We start from the raw sequence: 20,267 nt of genomic DNA, 5'->3' as shown, positions 1-20,267 counted from the left end.
AGGGGATCTCCAGGTCCTACCTGGATGATATCCGTAGCTGACCCCACTTGCCCTTGCAGGATTCTCACAGCTTGTTGACTGCCCTGGAATCTCAGTTAATTTTGAGATTCTGCCATCTGTGGAGCATACAGCGTCCTAAGAGGGTTCCTTCATCCCTGAGAAGTGCAGTATAATGATCAGAGTGTATATATGGACTATGATCTAAGGGCCCCGCGTTCAAATCCCCCCCAATCTGCCGGGGAAGCCGGCTGGATTTGCACTGAGCCACTCTGCTGAGCCTACCTTCTAGGGTATTTGTGGAGGTAAAATGGAGGAGAGAAAGTTATAAACCATTTCAGGTCCTTATCAGGGACAAGAGTGATGTAGTAAAGAGCAGGAATTAAAAAACAAAAGCTCTTCATCTTTCTAGAAGAGGGCTGCGCTGAGAACTACACTCTTAACATGGTTAGGAACACTCCTCAATCTTCATACCCTCTTATCCTCAGCCCCTGTGTGAATTTAATTTGCTCACCTTGCAGGCGAGAGAACGTTTCCCACCCCACGTACCCATTGAAATAAAAACATTCACTTTTCAAAACAGTTTTTATTAATATATTTTTATTAAATTATTTTTTTTCCTGCAAGACTTATTTAATGGTTTGTTTGTTTTTTTCAATCCCAAAGACACGAAATAAGAAATATCCAGTCAAAAAGGCAAACCGGGAAGAAAGGGTCAGGGGGCGGGAAGGAAGTTCTTCGGTTCAAGGCCGGAGCAAAGCATTGGAGGAAAGGGGGGCAGGCGGTAGAAAACTGGAGGGAAAGGTTAATTTTTTTTTTCTGTTTTTGTCGGCTATACAGACATTCCCATTATACACAGCACACAGCAAAGGATCAGTCGCTTCCTCATGCAGAATCCAGGGAGGGGTGAACGGGAGATTCCTAGCGGAGGATGCCCCTTCGTTATGCTAGAGGACCTCCGCCGTCATCCTGTATCTGTCAATTCTCCTCTCTGGTTCCCAATCACCCACACAAAGAAGGGGGATCGCGGAGGCCGCAGGGACCTCCCCCCTTACAGCCCTCTTGTAACTTCTTTTGCCCTTATAACGCCTCTCCTAGCCTTCCGGAAGGCAGGACTTCCTGTATTGCACTCTGAGCGCCCTGTCGAAAGGCGGGACTTCCCCTTTTGCCCACCCCATGCAGGGTCTCTCCTATTGCACTTTTCCTTTCCAAAGGCACGACTTCTTGCTTTTTTTTTCCCCCATAGGGGGTCAACTCTTTTACCCTCAGTCTAGAAGGCTTGGTAGCTCCTTTTCTGTGGCTGGGTCCTGCTTTCTCCAAGGTGGGCCTTCCTTCTTTGTCCTGCAGCCGGACTTTGCACAACAGCCTTCAGGCGTATCAATCCCCACCATGGGGGACACTTCCCCACCCCATCCCACCCCCAAGTCCTATATGTTTTGCCTGCATGGCACTCTTCTTTCAGGAGAGAAGGGCCTGGTTCGACCCTGCAAGGCCCGCTTTTCCTGTCTGCGGGAATTTGCACAAACCCCCCTTCTTACAAGCGCCAGGAATCTCCGTTTCACCCTCTCGTTAACTAATAGAGGTTTGTTTTTATTATTTAAACGCTGCGAGAAAAAGGTTTATAAAAGCGTAAATAAAATTAACTCCCCCCCAAAAACTTCTTCTTTTGTTTGTTTTTTCTTTGAAAAGAAGGTCCAGTTCCCTCTAGAGAAAGGGAGGGAGCAGCAGAGAGAGAAAAAGAGAGAAAGGGGGGGGGGATGTGGAAACGGAGAGTCCCCCTTAAGCCTCTCCCTTGGATAATTCCCCCAGATTTGCAGACTCTAAAAGGGTACCCCCTATCAGGGCATGCCCAGCTTCCCTCTCTGCCCCAGGGCTACAGAGCGCCACCTACTGTTAGAAAAGGGAAAAGGAAACAGATAGGAATTCGTGACACCCCCTTTCCAAAAGTAAATAAATCCTCCCCATTTCAGAAATTTAGGGGAGCATCTGTGGGGGGGGGGCTGATATGCTCAGATGTACTGGAATGGTTTTGGAGGAGGGTTTTCTAGGGTTGTCGCCTGGCTTGTAAATTCTTGGAATTTGGAGGAGGGGTGGAGCTTAGGAGGATGGGGTTTGGGGTGGGGAAGGACCTGTGTCCAGTGTCACAGAGGCATTTTGTCCTGGGGAACTGATCTCTGTCCCAGAGATCTCCAGCCTGCAGCCTCCAGGTTGGCAACTGTAGGGCTTCCTTGGCAAAGTGTTTTCTATCCCCGTAGGAAGTAAAGAAACATCAGAGTGGAAGAAATGGGGGGGGGGGGTTGAACTGACCCCTTAAGGACTATGGGTTGGGGGGCACCGTCATGGCAGGCAGACGTGCCAGGAATCCCTACAGTCAGTGGCCCCCGAGAGACATAACCCCCCCCGAAAGGCGAAGTAAACCTCATCCCGATACATTACTCCATGTCTCTCCCCCCCCCCCTCTCCCACACACCAGAAAAATGCCCCCAGAGTTGTAAAGATCGAACAGTCTGATTAACAAAGATGGATGAAAAGACCAGGACAGGTGAGTCGGGGATGGGAGATCATTGTTGTATCGGAGAAATAGCAAGAAAAACAGAGAAATCTCTGGTAGAAAGAGAGCCCTTCGTATGTAAACAATCTAGAAAGGTTAAAGGTAAGAGCCGGTGTGTGTGTGTGTGTTTAAAGACGTGAAAAAAGAGAGGAGGGGTGGAGGAAGGCAGAGGATGGAGAAGAAAAGAGTCTGTTACCAACAGCTGTTGTGGGGCTGGGGGGGCCGGGGAGAGGCAAACGGGGTCCGAAGCCAACCCCTGCCCCCCCTTCCCATCTCAAGTGAGGAGAAGAGAGATCAGGTACGCCAGACTCACGTCAATCAACAGGACGGCTGCGACGATCCAGGGGTTTGCTCCCTGCAAGAGAAAAGAGGGCTGTGTCAAGAAGAGGGACCCCTCTCCCCACCGCCCACACCAACTGCAAACCCAACATTTCACAACTGAAAAAAAACCACAACACATATTCAGTCATATTTTAGGATTTCTACTTCCAGGGATTCTAACTGAAATGTCTGTATTCTGTTTCTGAAACTATGACATTGGGGAAAAGATTTGGATAGACTACTGGACCCAACGGTTTGAATTAAAATTATTATTATTACTATTATTATTGTATTTATAGACAGCGTCTCACCTGCGATGACAAATGGCTTGACAGTGACAGAGGCTCTGGTACGGAGGCCTGCAACAAACCCAGATGCTAACTTTGCTCTCATCCAGAACCTAGCAGCGCCACCAGCAGTCCCAGCCACACCAGTCCACCCTCTCCACTGGACAAACAGGCCAGTCCCTTCAACAAGGATTCAATGGACATAAGTCTGGCAGTAGAAACAGCAACATTAAAAAACCAGCAGGGGAGCTTCTAACCTTCCAGGGCATTCAGCAGCTGACCTAGCAAAAGAATTTCAGTTCCCTTGCAAAGGAATTTCAAAGGGAGATTAGAAAGAGAGACAACTGAATTGCAACAGATAAGGAAGCTCAAGGCAATGCATCCTCCTGGACTGAACAGAGACCTAGGTTTCCTGCCGCCTTACCAGTGCTGATTTCTCCATGCCTCCTCCCCCTCTGCATTTCACACCTAATCCAATAATGACTGCTATTGTCATTCTTATTCACAACCCCCTTTTCTCCCTGGCTGGGCTGCAAAGCGATTTAGAATATTACTCTCCCCTCTCCTTGTGTGGTAAAAGATTGTGACGGGCCCGACAAGTCGCCCTGGGAAAAGTGGGAGACAAACCCATGCCAAGGGTTCTAGTTCACCACTGTGCCATGCGGGCTACCAATGCAACAAGAGGACAAAAGCAACAGGGACCAGGCAGCTTCCAGAGGCTGAAAAGCACGGCTAACATACAGAACTGGCAAAGTCACAGTTCCCTGTGTGGTGAGTCATGCCTCACAGATGGTCTAGAATAGCCTGCCAAAAGAACTACACTCATCCATCCAGGACAAGTCAAGAACCTCCATACCCAGAGGCAGTATATCTGCACCCCAAAGGAAGAAAGGAAGGCAGCTGCATTCAAGCCTTATTGGGTGTGCCCAGAGCTTTCACCCACCTCACAGGGTGTCTGTTGTGGGGAGAGGAAAGGGAAGGTGAATGGAAGCCGATCTGAGACTCCTTTGGGTAGAGAAAAGCAGCATAGAAGAACCAACTCTTCTTCTTCTTACTGCTGATTTTTTAAAATGAGATTTTCATATGTGATTCGTGCCTGCTCAGTAGGGTGGCAGGGAGGAAGTGAAAGTGGGAAATTCAGCTCCCTTCTGAGGCCAGGACCAGAAGGAAGGGCGAGCTACTCCCTCCCTCCTCAGCCTGCATTCGACTCACGCCCTCCGTGAACAGTGGGAGAATTGCTCATAAGCCGGCGTTGTGAGCAGGGGTTTCCCCCAGCACGGCTGGGGGTGGAAATCAACCGAGGCACATGGGAAGGGTGCCACACTGATGGAGTCACCAGCCCTGCCAGACACCCATCAGCCTGCACGCCACCCCGTCCCTGTGAAGCCCTGAGGAGAGGGATGGGGCCCAGGAGACGTGGCGCTCTGCGGCCTGCCTGCTTGTTCCCACCAAGACCCTCTGGATTATTTATGACCTGCGGTCCTCTCTTCCAGCATCTCCCAGCATCCCCCACTGCGGCTCTCTCGAGGGGCGGGGCCGCGATGCTGCAGTGGGGGAGGCGGGGCCGAAAGGATGCTGCTCGGCAAGGGATGCTGGTTGCTAGGAGATGGGAGGAATGCCGGCGAATCCGATTCTGAGCTGGGCTGCGGGGCTCCGCCCTGCCCAGCCCCTCCCACAGCTGTTTTCCTGCAATACTTTTCGAGGGGAGGAGGGGCAAAACATGCGGCCCAATGAATTGGGGAGGGGGAGAAAGAAAGGCAAGCCCAAATGTTGGCTTCTCAGGAGACCCAATGGGGGGCGAGGAAATGGGATCAGAGCAGTTGGGGTCTTACGGGTTCGAGGCAGGAATCTGTGGGAAAGGGACGAAGGGGGAGATGCTGGGAGCCCAGGCTCCTTGGGGCCTGTCCCTTCCCTCGCTTGGGCAGGGAAGGAGAAAGTACAGGAGTGGGCAAATAACAGGAGATGCCAGGAAACAAGAAGCCCAGTTTAGGTAAGAATGGGGCAGGAGTTGGCACAGCATTGTCTAGTGTGCAGGAGCGTGTGAATATTTTTCTTTGCAGTTCCCATCTCGGCTGCGCCGTCTCCGTCCTATTCTGCCTACAAAGCGATGTTGTGACTCCGGCTCGCTGCAGGGCTGGGCGCCCTCCAGAGACGCTGCCCTGGGAGATCGCGGAGGGAGCTCCACTACCCCAGTTTTGCTGAGGTCTTTGTCGGTTCGGAGAGGCTCACTGTGACAGCGACTCTGCGTAGGTGTGTATATCGCGAGTGCTACAGAAAGTGGTTCGCTGTCCTCAGGTGGACAAAGCCCGTGCGTCTCTGAGAACAGCAGTGACAGGCAGAAATTCAACCACTTTGGTCACTTGCAAGGTAGAGACGACAGGGCTCACTAGCTCCCATTCCCCTGAGGACAACACTTCGGAGGGACTTTCCAGAATCTTCTCACTCCAGCATACAAGATGCGATTTGGCCCTGTCTCTAACCCCGGTCTCCATCACGGTGCCTGGTCAACCCCAAGGTGGGTGGGGGCTATTGTCGAGCAAGGCTCTTGACTGGCCATTGGAGATCTGGTTGGGCGTTGCTTCAGTGGCATCGGCTACCACAGAGCAAGGATCGTCGCTGTGCTCCGCTGCGGCACCCTGTGGCTGACTCCGCCTCCTGCAGCGGCCATTTTGTGGCAGGCCACTGCATGGTGCCAGAATTCCGAAGACGATGGGCCGAATGAGTTAAGCAGGGGGAGATAAACCAAGACCGCTGAGTAAAAGTGGCGTGATTGTGCAGAACACGGTTGGGAAGCATACCAGTGTACATGGCCACATGGGGCCCCCCATTCCCAACCCCTCCAGGCCCACCTTTGGCCTTTTTGGGAGGGGGAGGCAGGTCGACATGACCAGCTACGTTCGGGAAACCCTCCCATGGCCATCAAGAAACCCTAGCTGAGAAAACCTGCCCTAGTGGGCCATGAGCCTCCTTTGCCTCCGCTCCATCCCCTTACCTGTCTCTCCCTTCTCCACACCGCTCCTGGGGCCTCTCCTCTGTCCACCGTGGGGGCCCCGGCATCCCCAGGCTGTTCTTCGCTCTCTGGGTCTGGGTCCTCGGGAACTCCCGCTGGTGCTGGTTCCACCGGGGTCTCCCCAGAGTAAGGCCTGGCGGTCGCCACTTCTTCCTCCTCTTCCTCCTCCTCCTCCTCCTCCTCCCGGAGGCTGCCCGAGCTTCCGCTGGCCGGGCTGCCCATCTGCGGGTGCCGTGGGGCCCTCGCGTAATCGCCGTCCTCGGCCTCGTAGCTGCTTAACTGCTCCTGCTCCTCCCCCGCCCAAAGCCCCTCGGGGGCAAAACCGGGTGTTCGAGAGGGGAAGCTGCCACGGCAGCCCCACTCGTCCTCAGGGTCCGAGGCCTCCGGGAGGTGCTGGCGGGGACCCCCGTTCTCCAGGGGGGGCCAAGTCCGCCGGGGGTCCCCCCGCCAGGGCTGCAGAGGTGTCGGAGGGTAGCTCGGCGGTAGGCTCGGATCGGGGGTGACATCGGAGGGGGTGATGCCGTTCTCGTAGACCTGGGGGCTGTCGTATTCCTGGAACTCTGTGTCGGTGCCTTCCGAATCCAGCCGGGCACATGGCTCTGGGAAGGAGAGGAGTCCGGCGGTTAAAGCGGGAAGAACCGGGGAGCTTTGGGTCCTGGGTTGCCCAATCTGTCTGCATAACCGTGGTACCTCCTCGGCTACCTATTTTACATCACCACATGCTCCCTCTGCCACTTGACAAATATATAACAGAATGCCAAAGTGAATCAGAATCACACAGTGCTGGAAGACACCACCCAGCCCAGCCCAGCCCCGTAACTTCTCAGAGACTTGAACATCACACCCTCCTGGCAGGTGCTCATCCCGTCTCCTTCTAAAAGCTTCCAGCAAAGGAGACTCCACCACCCTCCGAAGCAGCCTATTCCGTCTACGAACAGCCCTCACCATCTGAAAATGCTTTCTAATATTTAAGCAGAACCTCTTTTACCATAATATGAATCCCCTTGCTCCTAGTCTCTAAAGCTGCAGTGAAGAAGCTAGCCCCCTCTCCAACATGTCTACCTTTCACATCACCCCCCCCCCCTGTGTGTTTCTGGGACTCTGGATTCTGCTGCTTGGTGGGTGGGGTCCAAATGGGCATAGCTGAGAGCGAGACTTCCTGGGCTCTGTTTTGGGTTCAAGAGACAAGGAAATCCATGATTCAGCGGGAGAACCTCTGCTTGGCCTGCAGAAGGTCCCAGGTTCATTCCTCGGCATCTCCAATAAGGAAAAAAAAAACAAGTTGAAGATGATGTTAAAGGCCCCGTCCTTTGACCTCTGGAGACCCGCTGCTGTCTGAGTGGATAATCGTGACCTTGATGGGCCAAGGGCATGATTTAGTATACGGCGACTTCATGCATTCTGTGGGGAGGGGCTGTGGCTCAGGACCAGGGCCTCTGCTTTGGGACAGATGGTCTGATTCATTATGGTGCGTTCCACAGCACCCCTGGCATATGGGGTGCTTTGCGGAGCCAAACAGAACTGAAATCTGAAGCACCCTGCCCCAAGGCGCTTCCAATCACAGTAGGGGCAAAAGCCAGGCCTCCTGATACCCTGTTGGAGGGGAACAGAAGTTGGAGGGTGGGAGAGCCGAGGGCTTGTTACAGGAGGATGTTTGCATTGAGGAGCACTGGTCCTGGCCTCCCCACCACCACCACCACGAGGAAAGCCTCTCACCTGGCTCCGTTAGGATGGGCTGCAGTTCTTGAGCCAAAATCTTGGCCAAGCGGGCAGCTTCCAGAGCCTTCTCAGCTGCCCCCAGAGCAGCAGTCGCCTTCAGGTGAGCATCGGCAGCCCTGGAACATAAAGGGAGAGGTTAGGATTTAGCAAGGATTTAGGATTTAGCAAGGGAGGCCATGGCCAACCACCTCTGCTTCTTACTTGCCTCAAAACCCCTCACTGGGGCCGTCATAAGTCAGATGCAACATGACAGCACTTACTACTACTACTACTACTACTACTACTACTACTACTACTACTACTACTACTACTACTAAATTTCATAGCCTGCCCTTCCCAGTTGGACATACATCCAACTGGGAAGGGCGGGCTATAAAATAAAGTTGTAATAACAATAACAACAATAAAGTGCTGTAATAATAATAATATAACAATAATAATAATAATAATTATTATTATTGTAACACACAGTTTGGCCTTCAAAATCAGGCACACAAGACCTCCACATGAATCTAAGTTCAGACAATAGGGAACATGAAAAAGAAAGCACATAGCACTCCCCCCACAAAAAAATGAGACCCCTCTTCCCAGCCTGTTCAGCTTCTCAGTAGGGTGCAACAGGGTGTCTGTCTTTTTTCCTTAGGATTACAGAGGTGGGGGGTTCCAATCAGGGAACAGCGCAAATAGTACAAGTGTGTCCCCCTCCCTGCATTTCCAATCCCTTGTGGGAGGCCCATGAGTATTTTCTAGGGACAAATTACTTGCCTGGAATTTCAGCCATGCAACTTGAGTAAATTCTTACGGCATAGCTGTTTTCTGCATAAATTGCAGGGCTCTGCAAAGTTTGGCCCCCAGAATATTTATACAAATCTCGTTATGAGAAGGATTCATATGACAGGTGGGGTCCTGTTGTGCCTACATGTGGCAAAGCACACAGGTGGATTCATTGCATACGACACAGTGCGTGTGTCCATGTGGTACACGGAGTTGCCTACACGGCTATGATCTCTGTGAGGAAAATGGGTCATGCACAACGCAGCCCTACGTAACCTGGTTTTTTCCAGAAACAACTCCCACCTCAGGGAAATGCCTGCAGCTTCCTTTAAAGGACTCTTAACGTTTTGTTTTTGTAGAAAGCGTTACATTCCCTTTGACAGTCATGTTCCCACGAGGAACAAAATTTGAGTCCGGTGGCATCTTGAAGATCAGCACAGTTTTATTCAAGATATATATGCTTTTGCATTCAAGCTCACTTCTTTATGGGAATAAGTGTGCTTGGACCTTAGAACTTGTTGGTCCTACCAGTGCGCCTAGATTCAAACTTTGTTCTGCTGCTTCAGACCAAAACGGTGACCCACGTGAATCTTTCAATGAGGAAAAAAGAACCACAGCTTGTTTCCATAATTTTAAACTTCCCAGAGTTGAGAAAGATTACGACCATCCTAGAGCACAGGAGATAACCGCACACCCCTTTTGCTGTCCTACTAAGATCCAGTCTGGTATAGCGTCAAATGGTCTGAAGTAGCACAATACATCAGAGTCCAGTAGCACCTTTAAGACCAACAAAGAACTCCAGTTCTTAGTCTGAGGGAGAGTGCTTGCACTCGAAAGCTCACGCCTTGAATAAATCTTTGTTGGTCTTAAAGATACCACTGGACTCTGATTTATTCTTGTATAACAGTTAGAGTGTCAGATTAGAACCAGCGAGACCTGAGTTTGAATCCTCTCTTCTGCCATAGAAGCTTACTGGGTGTCCTGTGGCCAATCACATACTCTCAGCCTAGCCTACCTCACAGGACTGTTGTTAGGATAAGATGGAGGAGAGGCAAATAATGGGGGCCACTCTGGACATCCATTGAGGAGCAAAGTAGGGTATAAACAAAATAACTAATGATGTTTTGTTCTTGTTATGTTATTATTGTTATATTGTTATTACCATCACCTGTTACCATATGTTAATTGTATCTCCTCCTGTTTTCTGTAAACCTCCCTGAGCCCTCAGGGAGGGCGGTATATAAATATAATAATAAATAAATAAAAACCAGAAGGTAGGAATGGCAGCGTCCCACCCCTAAGGAGACAGGCGTGGAGAGGAATCAGGGAGCCACCATTCTCCTGCACGAACACGTCCAGCTCTTTCAACCTCCCCTTTTGTCTCCAGAGCATCCCAAGACCTTTGTGAAAAGTGGGGTGGGGGTGTCAGCGGGAAGAGGTTGCTCTTGTCACTTGAAAAGGCTTCACGCCCGAGCCTCTTTGTTTGCGCCCTCCCGACACAACGACACAACGGTTATGGAGCACACCCACGCAGCCACCTGCAAACCACCTACACACCTCAGCCTGCTTGTGTACCACACAACAAGCGGCCCCTTTCCTCCTTGCTGACGGTAGGGCAGCTCTCCCTCGGAGTTCCTTGCCTCTGAGAGGGTCTGCCCCTGATGTGGGGAGAGCAGGCCCTGGATCTCCCCCCCTCCCCATGGGCATCCCCAGCATCGGGGGGGGGGGCATTCTAGGCATCCTTGCCTTGCTCCCCCACCCCCATCTCTCTCCATCCCATCCCATCCCTGCTGGTCCAGGCCCAGCAGATGCTGCTGCTCCGCTGTTTCCATAGCAGCCACGAGCCAATCACCTTGCCGGTGCCCAGTTGCCTAGGAGACCAGGCAGCCTACTCCAGGCGGCTAGGCCTTGGCGGAAGCACTTTTCCTGCTCTCCTGCCTGCCAACACACACAAACACAAACACACACACACACACACACCAGGCTCCTCTCCCGGCTCCTGTCTCTCGCACAAAAATGCAACCGAGGGCAGAAAGCAGGAACGGGAGCAAAGGCGGGAAGGGAAGGGGGATCGGCGGCACGTCACCCGGCATGATGCAGGCGGAAGCAGGGATGCTTAGAAGAGCTTGGAACGTACCCGTACACCTATGCAAAATAAATAAAATAAATAAATCGCGGCCTGAGACCTCGCGTTGCCAACTCTGAGGCAGGGAATTCCTGGGGATTTGAGGGTGGAACCTAGGAAGGGCAGGGTCTCAATGTCATAGAGACCACCCCCCAAATCAGCCATTTTCTGACACGGAGCTGATCTCTGTAGCCCAGCTGTGATCCTGGGAGACTTCCAGGCTCCACCTGGAGGTTGGCAACTGTACTTTGACTCAGCATCTTCTATCCACCTGCTTGCTATGCTGCTTTTCACCCCATTCATTCACTTGGCAGTGAAACAGCCTCTGTTGTAGTCATTTGGGGGGCCCGGTTCATAAGCCTGCAGGGTTGCGTTGACTCTCTTTTCAACCTCAGATGTTTGAAACTTCTAGAGAGCTGGGCGAAGATGGGCAGGGGGTAAGTTGTGTCCATTGAATTCAAAAGGAATCCTGCCCCAATAAAAGGCAGCGTTTTACCAGGGGTGGGTTCCTGAAATATCAGTCGCAGGTAAATCTGGAACTGTCGGAGTGTCAGAAGGGAAAAACAGAGAGAGGATTCAGAGATTTGGCAGAGAGAGAAGGAAGGAGCGACGAAGGGAGGGAGGAAGAGAAAAATGGAAGCAAAAAGAAAAGAGAAGATTGGACCAGGGGAAAGGGAAGGCACGGCAATGCAGAAGTGACGCCAGCTCTTGCAGGCACACCGAGGCCTCACGTCCTCGCCGTGGTGGCTGGAACCAGCAGCGTCTGATTTTCGATCCATATGGGCAGCCTCCCAAGAGCTGACATGCCAGCTCCCTTCCAAGCCTCGCTGGGCGGAGAGGAGAACCAGACCTCGACTTCTGTGCTGTGCTTTCCCACCTGCAGTGAATCGCTTTTCTCCATTTTGGAGCCTCCTGAGGTGCATTTAAAGGGAGCCACCCCAATCTACTTGGAACGGGGATTGAACGAGGGGAGCTTTCAGACCGTTGTAAAATGGCTGCCCGGACTTCAAAGGGGGAGATTCTTGTGAGATAACCTGGAGATATTTCCCACTGGGGCATAGGCTTGCAATTTACTTGAAATGAGTAAAAGCATTTATGCCTTTTGAAGGTGCATACTTATGAAACAAAGTTAACAAACTTGGAGGACAGGTTGACGTTTGCTTTAAAATCTGAGGAGGACAGAACTGTAAATTGGGTCCCGAGGCCTAGTTTAAAGTCCTAGGGTTGCCAATCTACAGGTGGGGCCTGGACATCTGGGATCACAACTGAATTCCAAGCTAAAGAGATAACTTCTCCTGGAGAAATTGGCCACCTTGAGGCGGCGGCGGGGGGGGGGGGGTAGCTCACCCCTGCTGTTCCCAAGTTACACCCCAAAAATCTCCAGGAATTTCCGAACCCAGAATTGGGGACCCTGCTCTAGTCCCAAATTGCAGTGATCAACTTAAACCATATCCTCTTTTTCATACCACTCTCCGAAAACTCTTTTACACTTCCTGTAAATTAACCACTAAGCAATGAGCCTTAAATTAACATACATCAATACAAGCAACCACGTATGCCTTCCCCTCTCCTTTATCCTGATTATTCACCACCTCATTCTCACATGCTCCTCCCCTTCTTGCACACATCACCCCAAATCTTCTTCCATTGCGACTCTTGAGATCACCACCCCAAATTATCCCTCGGTAGACTCGCTTGTTTCTAGCCTTGAACGTGAGAAACTAAGAAGAGCCTGCTGGGTCAGACGAGGGAAGGTCCATCTAATCCAGCCTCCCGTCTCACACATTGGCCAACCAGTTCCTCTGGAGGTCCAGCCTTCCTAAGAACATCAGAAGAGCCCAGCTGGATCAGACCAGGGGTCCACCCAGTCCAGCCTCCATCCTCACAGAGCGGCCTCAACCAGTTCCTCTGGGGGACCAACAACAGGGCAGAGAGGCCGAGGCCTTCCCTGATGAAGCCTCCTGGAACTATGATTCCAAGGTTGACTGCCTCTGAGTGTGGAGGTTCCCTTTACTCACCATGGCCAGCAGCCACGGATAGACCTGTCCTCCATAAATCTGTCCGATCCCCTTTTAAAGCTGTCTACGCCTGTGGCCATCACTGCCTCCTCTGGCCTGCCAGACCAGACGTGAGGAGAATCCCTGCACCTGTTTCTCCACAGCAGCCTTTGCCCGTCCCCCCAAGTGCTCGAGCCCCTTGCCTCCCCTCACCTGGCGATGGCCACTTCCTGCTTCTGCCGGGCCATGCTGACAGCTCTCCGGGCCACTTCCACCGCTCGGTCCACCTTTTCTTTCACCTTGCTCCGTCGAAGCGGGATCAAGTTCTTCATCTTGCCGCTCACCAAGCGGTTGAGCTTGTACTTCCCCTCTTCCTTGGAGCCGTCGGGGTAGGTGGTGCGCCCGTAACCGTGCCGCCGGTTGCCGAGCCATTCCCCCTCGTACCGCAGGCCGTTGGAGCGGCGGCTCACCCCGTAGCCACTGCGCCGGTCGGCCCGCCACTCTCCGGCGTAGACCTCGGTGGAAGAGCCCTCGATCGTCAGGGTGGAAGGCAGCTCGGGTTCTGTTTCGGCATAGCTGAGCGTGGTGGCCTCGCTCCCGGTGGAACTCACCCCTGCCTCGCTCTTGAGGGACCCCCGCTTGCTCCCCAAGGAGGCCTTGGACTCGGACCTCCGCACCCGTAGCCCGCTCAGGAGGAGGGAACGCCGGAAAAACCCCCCTGGTTTCTTCTTGGCTCCCTTAGGGAAGTCCGGGTCTCCGGGGAAGGCCAGGACAAAACCACCCCTGGATCCTGAGGCTGGACTGTCCCCTGGGAGTGGCGGAGGAGGAAGAGGGGGCGGCGGGAGGGGCGGCGGGGGAGCGTTGGGGTCGGTTTCACTGTGGAGCGATTCCAAGGAGGTGCGTCGCGGGGAGCGCACCAGGGCCGCTTGACGGTAGGGGACACTCTGGCGTACGCCGTATCCGTGACGCTTTCCGGACTGCCACTGGCCTTGGTAAGTACCTGCAAGGGAGGGTGAAGAGAAGGAGTTACGGTTGAAAGAGAAGATCGTAGGGAGGCCTATGGAAAGAGGCCTAATCAGAGATGGGCGAAATTAGGGCAAGCGTGGTCCCTAATCGGGGTGGCCCGGTCTAGCCCAGTCCCATGAGATCTAGGAAGCTAAGCACAGTTGAGCCTGGGTGAGGTTTTGATGGGGGACCAGCAAAAGGTTTAGGGTTGCTACGCAGAGGCAGGCAACGGCCTCTGGATGTCTTTTGCCTGGAGGGCCCAGGATAGTCCAATCTTGTCTGATCTAGGAAGCTGAGCAGGGTTGGCCCTGGTTAGGACTTGGATGGGGGACCATCAAGGCAAAGCCACCTCTGTCCACCTACCAGTGACCATTTTCTGGACTCTTTAGCAAATGCAATTGTCAACCCCTGTTGGGTGCTGGGGGTGGAGAACACCCACAAAGCATGGGAAGTACTACTTGAAGGATCTCAACTTTTTGTTGGGTCCAAGGCGGTGGCAATACATGGGGAGGGGGGAACTGGAAAGGTTTCTCGGAGACAGAAACTGGATGAAGAACAGCAAGGGGCCAGCCTACCCGTTCTCCGAGGATTCAAGCACCTCAGTGTCTGAACCCAGATGTTCAGTACTGGAGGGGCAGAAGGAGCACAGAGCCTACTGGACAGAGAAGGGAAGCCAAGGGGAGGGAAAAGGAAAATGGAAAGACCCAACGCAGGAAGCAGGAGAAGAGGGCGGCCGGTCGTGCGAGTGAGCAGGAAATAAGGAAGAGAGACACCCGCCAATAACTTGGGCATCAACTGGCAGGGAAGCAAGGGTGTTACAAGCGTGACAGCAGCCAGACAGAGTACCCCCCCCCTCCACCCCATTTCGGCATCACCAGGTTCTGCCCCTCTCACCTCCGTCCGCATACGTCTCCATGCCGTAGCCGTCCTGCAGGCCCTCGCGCCACATGCCTTCGTAGATCACTCCAGAGTGGCTCTCCCAGACGCCCAAGCGCCCCTTCAGCCCGTGGCCCCACTCCCCCTTGTAGCTCCACTTGCTCTTGCGCTCCACGCCCAGTCCGCTGCGCTTGCCTTGACTCCAGTGGCCTTGATAGGTGTTGCCGCTGGGCCAGGTGTAGACGCCCAGGGACTCGAAGCCGCGGCTCCAGCGCCCGCTGTATTCCCCCTGGGCCCCGGGGCCCGTGCAGACCCCGTAGCCGTGCGCCCGGCCCTCCTCCCAGTCGCCCACGTAGCAGCCGCCATCATCAAACTCGAACCTGCCTCCGTTGGACATTCATGTAACGTTTCTCCCCGGTCAGTCGGGCTCCAGTTACCCACGAGTCCCTGCACGCATGTCCGGCCCCCCTTCTAGACGGCCTCTACATGGCACTGCCTCGCGCGGAGGACCGGCTGTCCTGCACAACTTCCCAGCAGCTGAGCATCCAGCCCCGTCCTGTTTCCTCCAGCTGCAGGGCTACGCTGCTTGGGGCACGAGAAGGGCAACAAGACTTGGCAGCTTCTCGAGCGCCGGATCAACGTGCTTCTCTGGTTTCCTGGAAGCTTTTGGATGAGCAAGGCCAACGATTCGTGTTCATCAGCATGCAAGGCCCATACTCGTCTTCATGCTATGCGCATGCAGAGGTTCAGAAATCTCTGGGGATTGCGGACAATGCTCCAGGCTGGCTGCAGGGATGGAGGGAGCGGTGGACCCAAATGTTTCTCTGTACCGGATGGGTCAGGATGGGATGGGGTCCGATACCTCTGCTGTGGACCTCAGAGCTCTACGACTTCTGTAAAATGTCCCTGGCTGTGGGTCATGTGACAAGGGCACATCCGGACTCAAACGGCTCAAGCTAGGGGCCCACAGCGCTGTCGGGGCGGGAGGGACGCGGAAGGGCCTGCCCAGAGGTCTGCTGGTACCGCGATGCAGCTACAGCCCTTTCAAGTGGCAGAGAGAACTGGTCTTTCGGCCGCCGTCGTAGGACGGCGCTGATCCGGTTGGGTTTTTCTGGCTAGCACCAAACATTCGCAGGTTCCTCGGGGCCTCGTGGTGAGAGAGCCTTCGAGTTCTACGGCAACAGGTGTGGCCCTCTGGCGCCGAGCATTCATTCGTCTGTTTTCGGGTTGATCCGGTGTCCTGCGGCTGGCGTTGCTGGTTAGACCGAAAGCTGAAAGAGCCTTCTGGTGGTTACAGGCATGAGAAGGCCGAGAGGCGTTTGGTTTACAGGCATACGGTGGTCTCAGAGTCACGGGGCGATCAGAACACAACTCCGTGGTGTCTTGCGGGGAAAACGCAGCCGGGGCACCCCCCAGGGGCTGTGCGTCGTCCAGGACAAGAATCGGGCAGGGGTGGCAGCATTGACTGGGGAATCTTTGAGGGTGCCTCGGTTTCACATTTCTGGCTGGTCTTAATGTTTCCTGGCCACTGACAAATGGAGGGACGGGAATTCTCTGGCCCCGGGGGTCTGCAGCGGCCGGCAAAACGACAGTCCCTCGTCTTGTTTCCCCACACTAGCGCCCACCTGGGCTCATCGGGTGTCGTTCAGAGGAAATCCAGGTGTTCACAGGAAGTGGAGGCCTTCTTCCAACGGAGCAGTGGTGGCAGGGATGCCCGAGGAGGCCGCATGGCACAGGGGGGAGGAAGCGACCTGTGCCAAGAGACACATGGTTTAGGGGAGCACAACTGAACTTTTGCAAGCAGGGAGAGAGACAGGAAGGCAGGCCGGCAAAGCATACAGGGACAAATGCGGGATCCTGCCCGTCTTCCGGGACCCAATGTACACATGCATTGTTTCAGAGTCGCACCAACAAATGTGCACACGACAAACCCAGCCCGAATCCTCCCTACGATGTATGCGTATTTCTGTAAACAAATATATATTAAAAATCCTGCTCGCTCTCAAGAGCAGGTAGACTGTACTCTAGAACAATCATGCACAACACACACACAAGGAGGTGCTCAAATGCGTACTTCAGATGTGGCAGAAAGGAGGCCACTCTCTTACCCAGAAGCCCACAAAACACTGAAGGAACCACTGATGAATGCTAAGTCAGCACCACAAACACACAGACACGCACGCACCCCCCCCACACACACACATGTAGCAGCATGGACCCACAAAGCATGGGTTCAGCAAAGATGAGCAAGGTCTCAGCACACACAAACACACACACACAAACACACCCCTGCACTCACATTGCTTTACACAAATGTTTAGTAACCTGCAAACACACACACACACATACACAATTCTGCTTGTACAAGCCGCACAGAGCAGGATCATCTACACGTATGCACGAGTGCATTGCCTTTTCTGTTTCCACGGCTATAAAAACATCCCAGATACATATAAAATAAAGAGCAAGCTCTGCAGAGAGGAAGAGAAGGGATCCATCTGGGATTCAAACCGTCTACGGAAGAGAACAAATAGGTGTGTTGTTTTTTTTTAAATCACGGCAGCTGCATGCAAAGAAGGAAAAAAAACAAAAAACCCAAGATCAGCTTGTCAATACAACGAGCAATCTAAAAATTATTCCCACACTTACCATGTGTTTATTCCAGAGGCGACAGAGGGAAACGAAAAGGCACAGGCTTGGAGAAAAGCAAGATAACAGACACACCCAAGCCCGGAGCCAGCGCATAGACAGAAATCTCAGTTGGGAATGCCACGGGTCATGCTCTGGAGGCAAGACAGCCCACTGGAAGGCGCCGATTGGATCCTGGAGGGGGGGGGGTGCAGCGGCTGCAACCGGGGAGCCAGAAGATGAAGGCGAAAGATGAAGAAGGGATGCTAAAATGTACCAGCATCCGGGGAGGGGGGAGAGAAGAGGCACCGAAATACAGCAAGAGGTAGATTCCGAATGGAAGGATCAGGTGGGATGAGTACGAGACATATCAGGGGAGGGAAGGGGGGGGGGGGAGAGAAACGGAGAGCCGGCGGAGATGCAAAAACAGAGCGCCGAAGATGTCAGTGGAAGGCAAGGTGGAAAAACGAGCCGCCTGACGGAGGAAGGAGCATCACAGGAATGGCAGAAGACAGCAGAGCTCAGGTGGGAAGGAGCCTGGTCAGGAACCAGCAGGGAAACGCCGCTGATCCAAGACAGGAGCTGCGTGGGCAGGGGGGAGGAAACCCTCACCCAGACTCTGGGCGGGGGGGGGGGGGGGAGAGGGGATCATCGCCTGTGGAGCTCTGGGGTGCCTGCGTGAAAAGCCTGTAATATTTATTACAAAACACTCAGGGGGGTGGGGGAAGGGGGCAGGCAGGGCTCCGGTTTAAAGGAAGCCAACAGGAAAACAATCCCCCAAGGGGAGGTAAATTTATCCGTTATCCAGCCATGCCGGAGAAAAAGGAAGCCGTTATCCAGGTGGGGAGGTTCTCACAAGAGAAGAGGTGCAGAAGGCCCACGGATGTGGGGTGTACACGTGTGTGTGTGTGATCCTGGGGCTGCAGGCGTGGGAAGGGGGTGCCCATTTATGCCAGGAAGAGTCCCTGGGCTCAGGAGCACCCCCACAGCCACCCCCTCAGTACGGATTGACTGGAGGGTCAGTGGGACGACGTCGGTAAGGGGGGCGGAAGAGATGGTGCTCTTGGCAGATGCCACCATTGGTGACATTGCCCCCCCAAACCCCCCCCGAAAAAGACACCCACAAAAGAGTCAGAGACGCGAGTTTCATTTTATTTCTGACAGGTAAAAAATTCTACAAGGCACTTAGAAATGGCACCCCCACCCCCCAACAGCCGAGCTATCAGCACCTCTCGTAACATTTGGGACTCTTCCGACTCTTGTGGGCCAGAAAGACCTACAGCACTCCCCACCCCCGACCCATTTCCTTTCCCAAAGGATCCCCCAAACACCTACAGAGTCCCCCCTGGAATTTCTCCTTCCAGGGGAAACGCCATTAGCTGGATCACTTCACTCTGCTACGCCCCATGAAGCCATCCCTGCAGAGTAGAACACACACCCTCTGTTCTGGGTTTGTGAAAAGGGATCCCCCCCCACATCTTCCCCAACCCCAAACGGTACCCTTCCTCCCCCAATCTTCCAGTTATGTTACCTTAGATGGGTTGTCTCTCCTGTGTCCTTTCATCCCACTGCTAATCAAGGGAACCAGACTGCCCCCCCCAACCCAAGTGCTTCCCTTGTAAAGCTACCAACAAGTCTCCGTCACTACATCAGCCCCCCCCCAATGCCCCCCTCCTTTCCCCCAGGGCGCAGAGGACGTCCATCCATCGACGGGTCTGTTGATGTACTGGGGTGAGTTGAGAAGGAAGGCCAGTGCCCATCACAGACGGGACGGGGCACCCCCGCCCACCACCATGGTCTCTCCGGTGATGTAGTCGGCGTCCGGGGAGCAAAGGAAGGAAACCATGCCAGAACAGTCCGACGGGACCCCGAGCCTGAGCGGGAAAGAATGGAACAGGCTGAGAGGCCGAGTCAAAAGAATGGCTTCCACGAGATTCACGGTGGGGACTTTTCCCTCCTGCTCCCAAAATACGAGACCTCAAGGGCACCCCCTTAGGCGGATGGGTAGGGCCTTCGGGGCAGGCAAAGGAAATACTTCCTGGCTCAACAATGGCCTGACATGCAGACTGTGATGGTGGATGATGGTGTGAGGCCCACGGGCAGAGAGGGCTTTCAAGGGGGACTGGGCAGATGCATGGAGGAGGAGAGGTCTCTCAGGTCTCTTTCAGCCAGAGTGGCGAAAGGGAACCTCTGTATTCAGAGGCAGTCTCAGAGGAAGGCCTCGGCCTCTATACCTTGTTGGTGGCCACTGTGGGAGGAAGGAAGGAAGGAAGGAAGGAAGGAAGGAAGGAAGGAAGGAAGGAAGGAAGGAAGGAAGGAAGGAAGGAAGGAAGGAAGGAAGGAAGGAAGGAAGGAAGGAAGGAAGGAAGGAAGGAAGGAAGGAAGGAAGGACTGTTCTTCATTCTGACCCAAGCTGGTGGGCAGAAATACAAAGGGGCGGCCACACCATCGAAAAATACTTGGTGGTTGTCAGGATGGGTGCTTGCAGGAGCCCTGCTGTACTGGACACAGCTGGCCCACGGACTACCAGGCGCTCCCCACAGGTCCCCTGGAACGAAAGGGTGGCTGTCACCTCTGGATCCGCATGGCCTCCATGATCTTGTTTTCGTTGGCTTTGTCCTGCCAAAGCTGAAGGGAAAACGCTCATCAGATGGGCCTCTTCTATCCCAGCCTGGCCCGGTTCTCCTTGCCACCCTCCCGTACTTACGGCTGAGCTGAACTTGGTCCGGATCAGCCCGGGAGCCAGCGCATTGATGCGGATGTTGCTGGGGGCCAGTTCGGGGGCCAGAGTGCGGGTGAGGCCCAGGAGAGCCGTCTTGCTGACATTGTAGGGGCCCAAACCCTGAAGGAGGCCATAAGCAAAGAGTCAGGGGGGAGGCAGAGCTGGAGGAACGATCAGCTGCAGGAGTGATCGACGTGCAGCTAAGCTAGCATTAGTGTGCGTTATAAATCCCCTGGAGAAGCAGTAACGTCGGGA

The 20,267-nt window shown here is 53.9% G+C and overlaps 1 protein-coding gene across 1 annotated transcript; it reads right to left on the bottom strand.

Moving 5' to 3' along the window:
• Positions 1-588: 588 nt before the first annotated feature.
• On the bottom strand, positions 589-17,863 carry JPH4 (junctophilin 4). The gene is made up of 6 exons (XM_077315962.1): positions 17,312-17,863; positions 14,681-16,413; positions 12,995-13,781; positions 7,883-8,001; positions 6,149-6,765; positions 589-2,903 (listed from the first exon to the last, which is right to left on the bottom strand). The coding sequence occupies exons 2-6, from the start codon at positions 15,057-15,059 to the stop codon at positions 2,823-2,825; spliced, it is 1,983 nt and encodes a 660-aa protein (XP_077172077.1). The 5' UTR covers positions 15,060-16,413; positions 17,312-17,863; the 3' UTR covers positions 589-2,822.
• Between the last annotated feature and the right edge of the window lie 2,404 nt (positions 17,864-20,267).

The sequence above is a fragment of the Paroedura picta genome, chromosome 16 (genome assembly GCF_049243985.1).
Source record: "Paroedura picta isolate Pp20150507F chromosome 16, Ppicta_v3.0, whole genome shotgun sequence".
Taxonomy (NCBI): domain Eukaryota; kingdom Metazoa; phylum Chordata; class Lepidosauria; order Squamata; family Gekkonidae; genus Paroedura; species Paroedura picta.
Note: the sequence above shows the minus strand (reverse complement) of the source record. Positions and strands in the feature narration are given on the sequence as shown.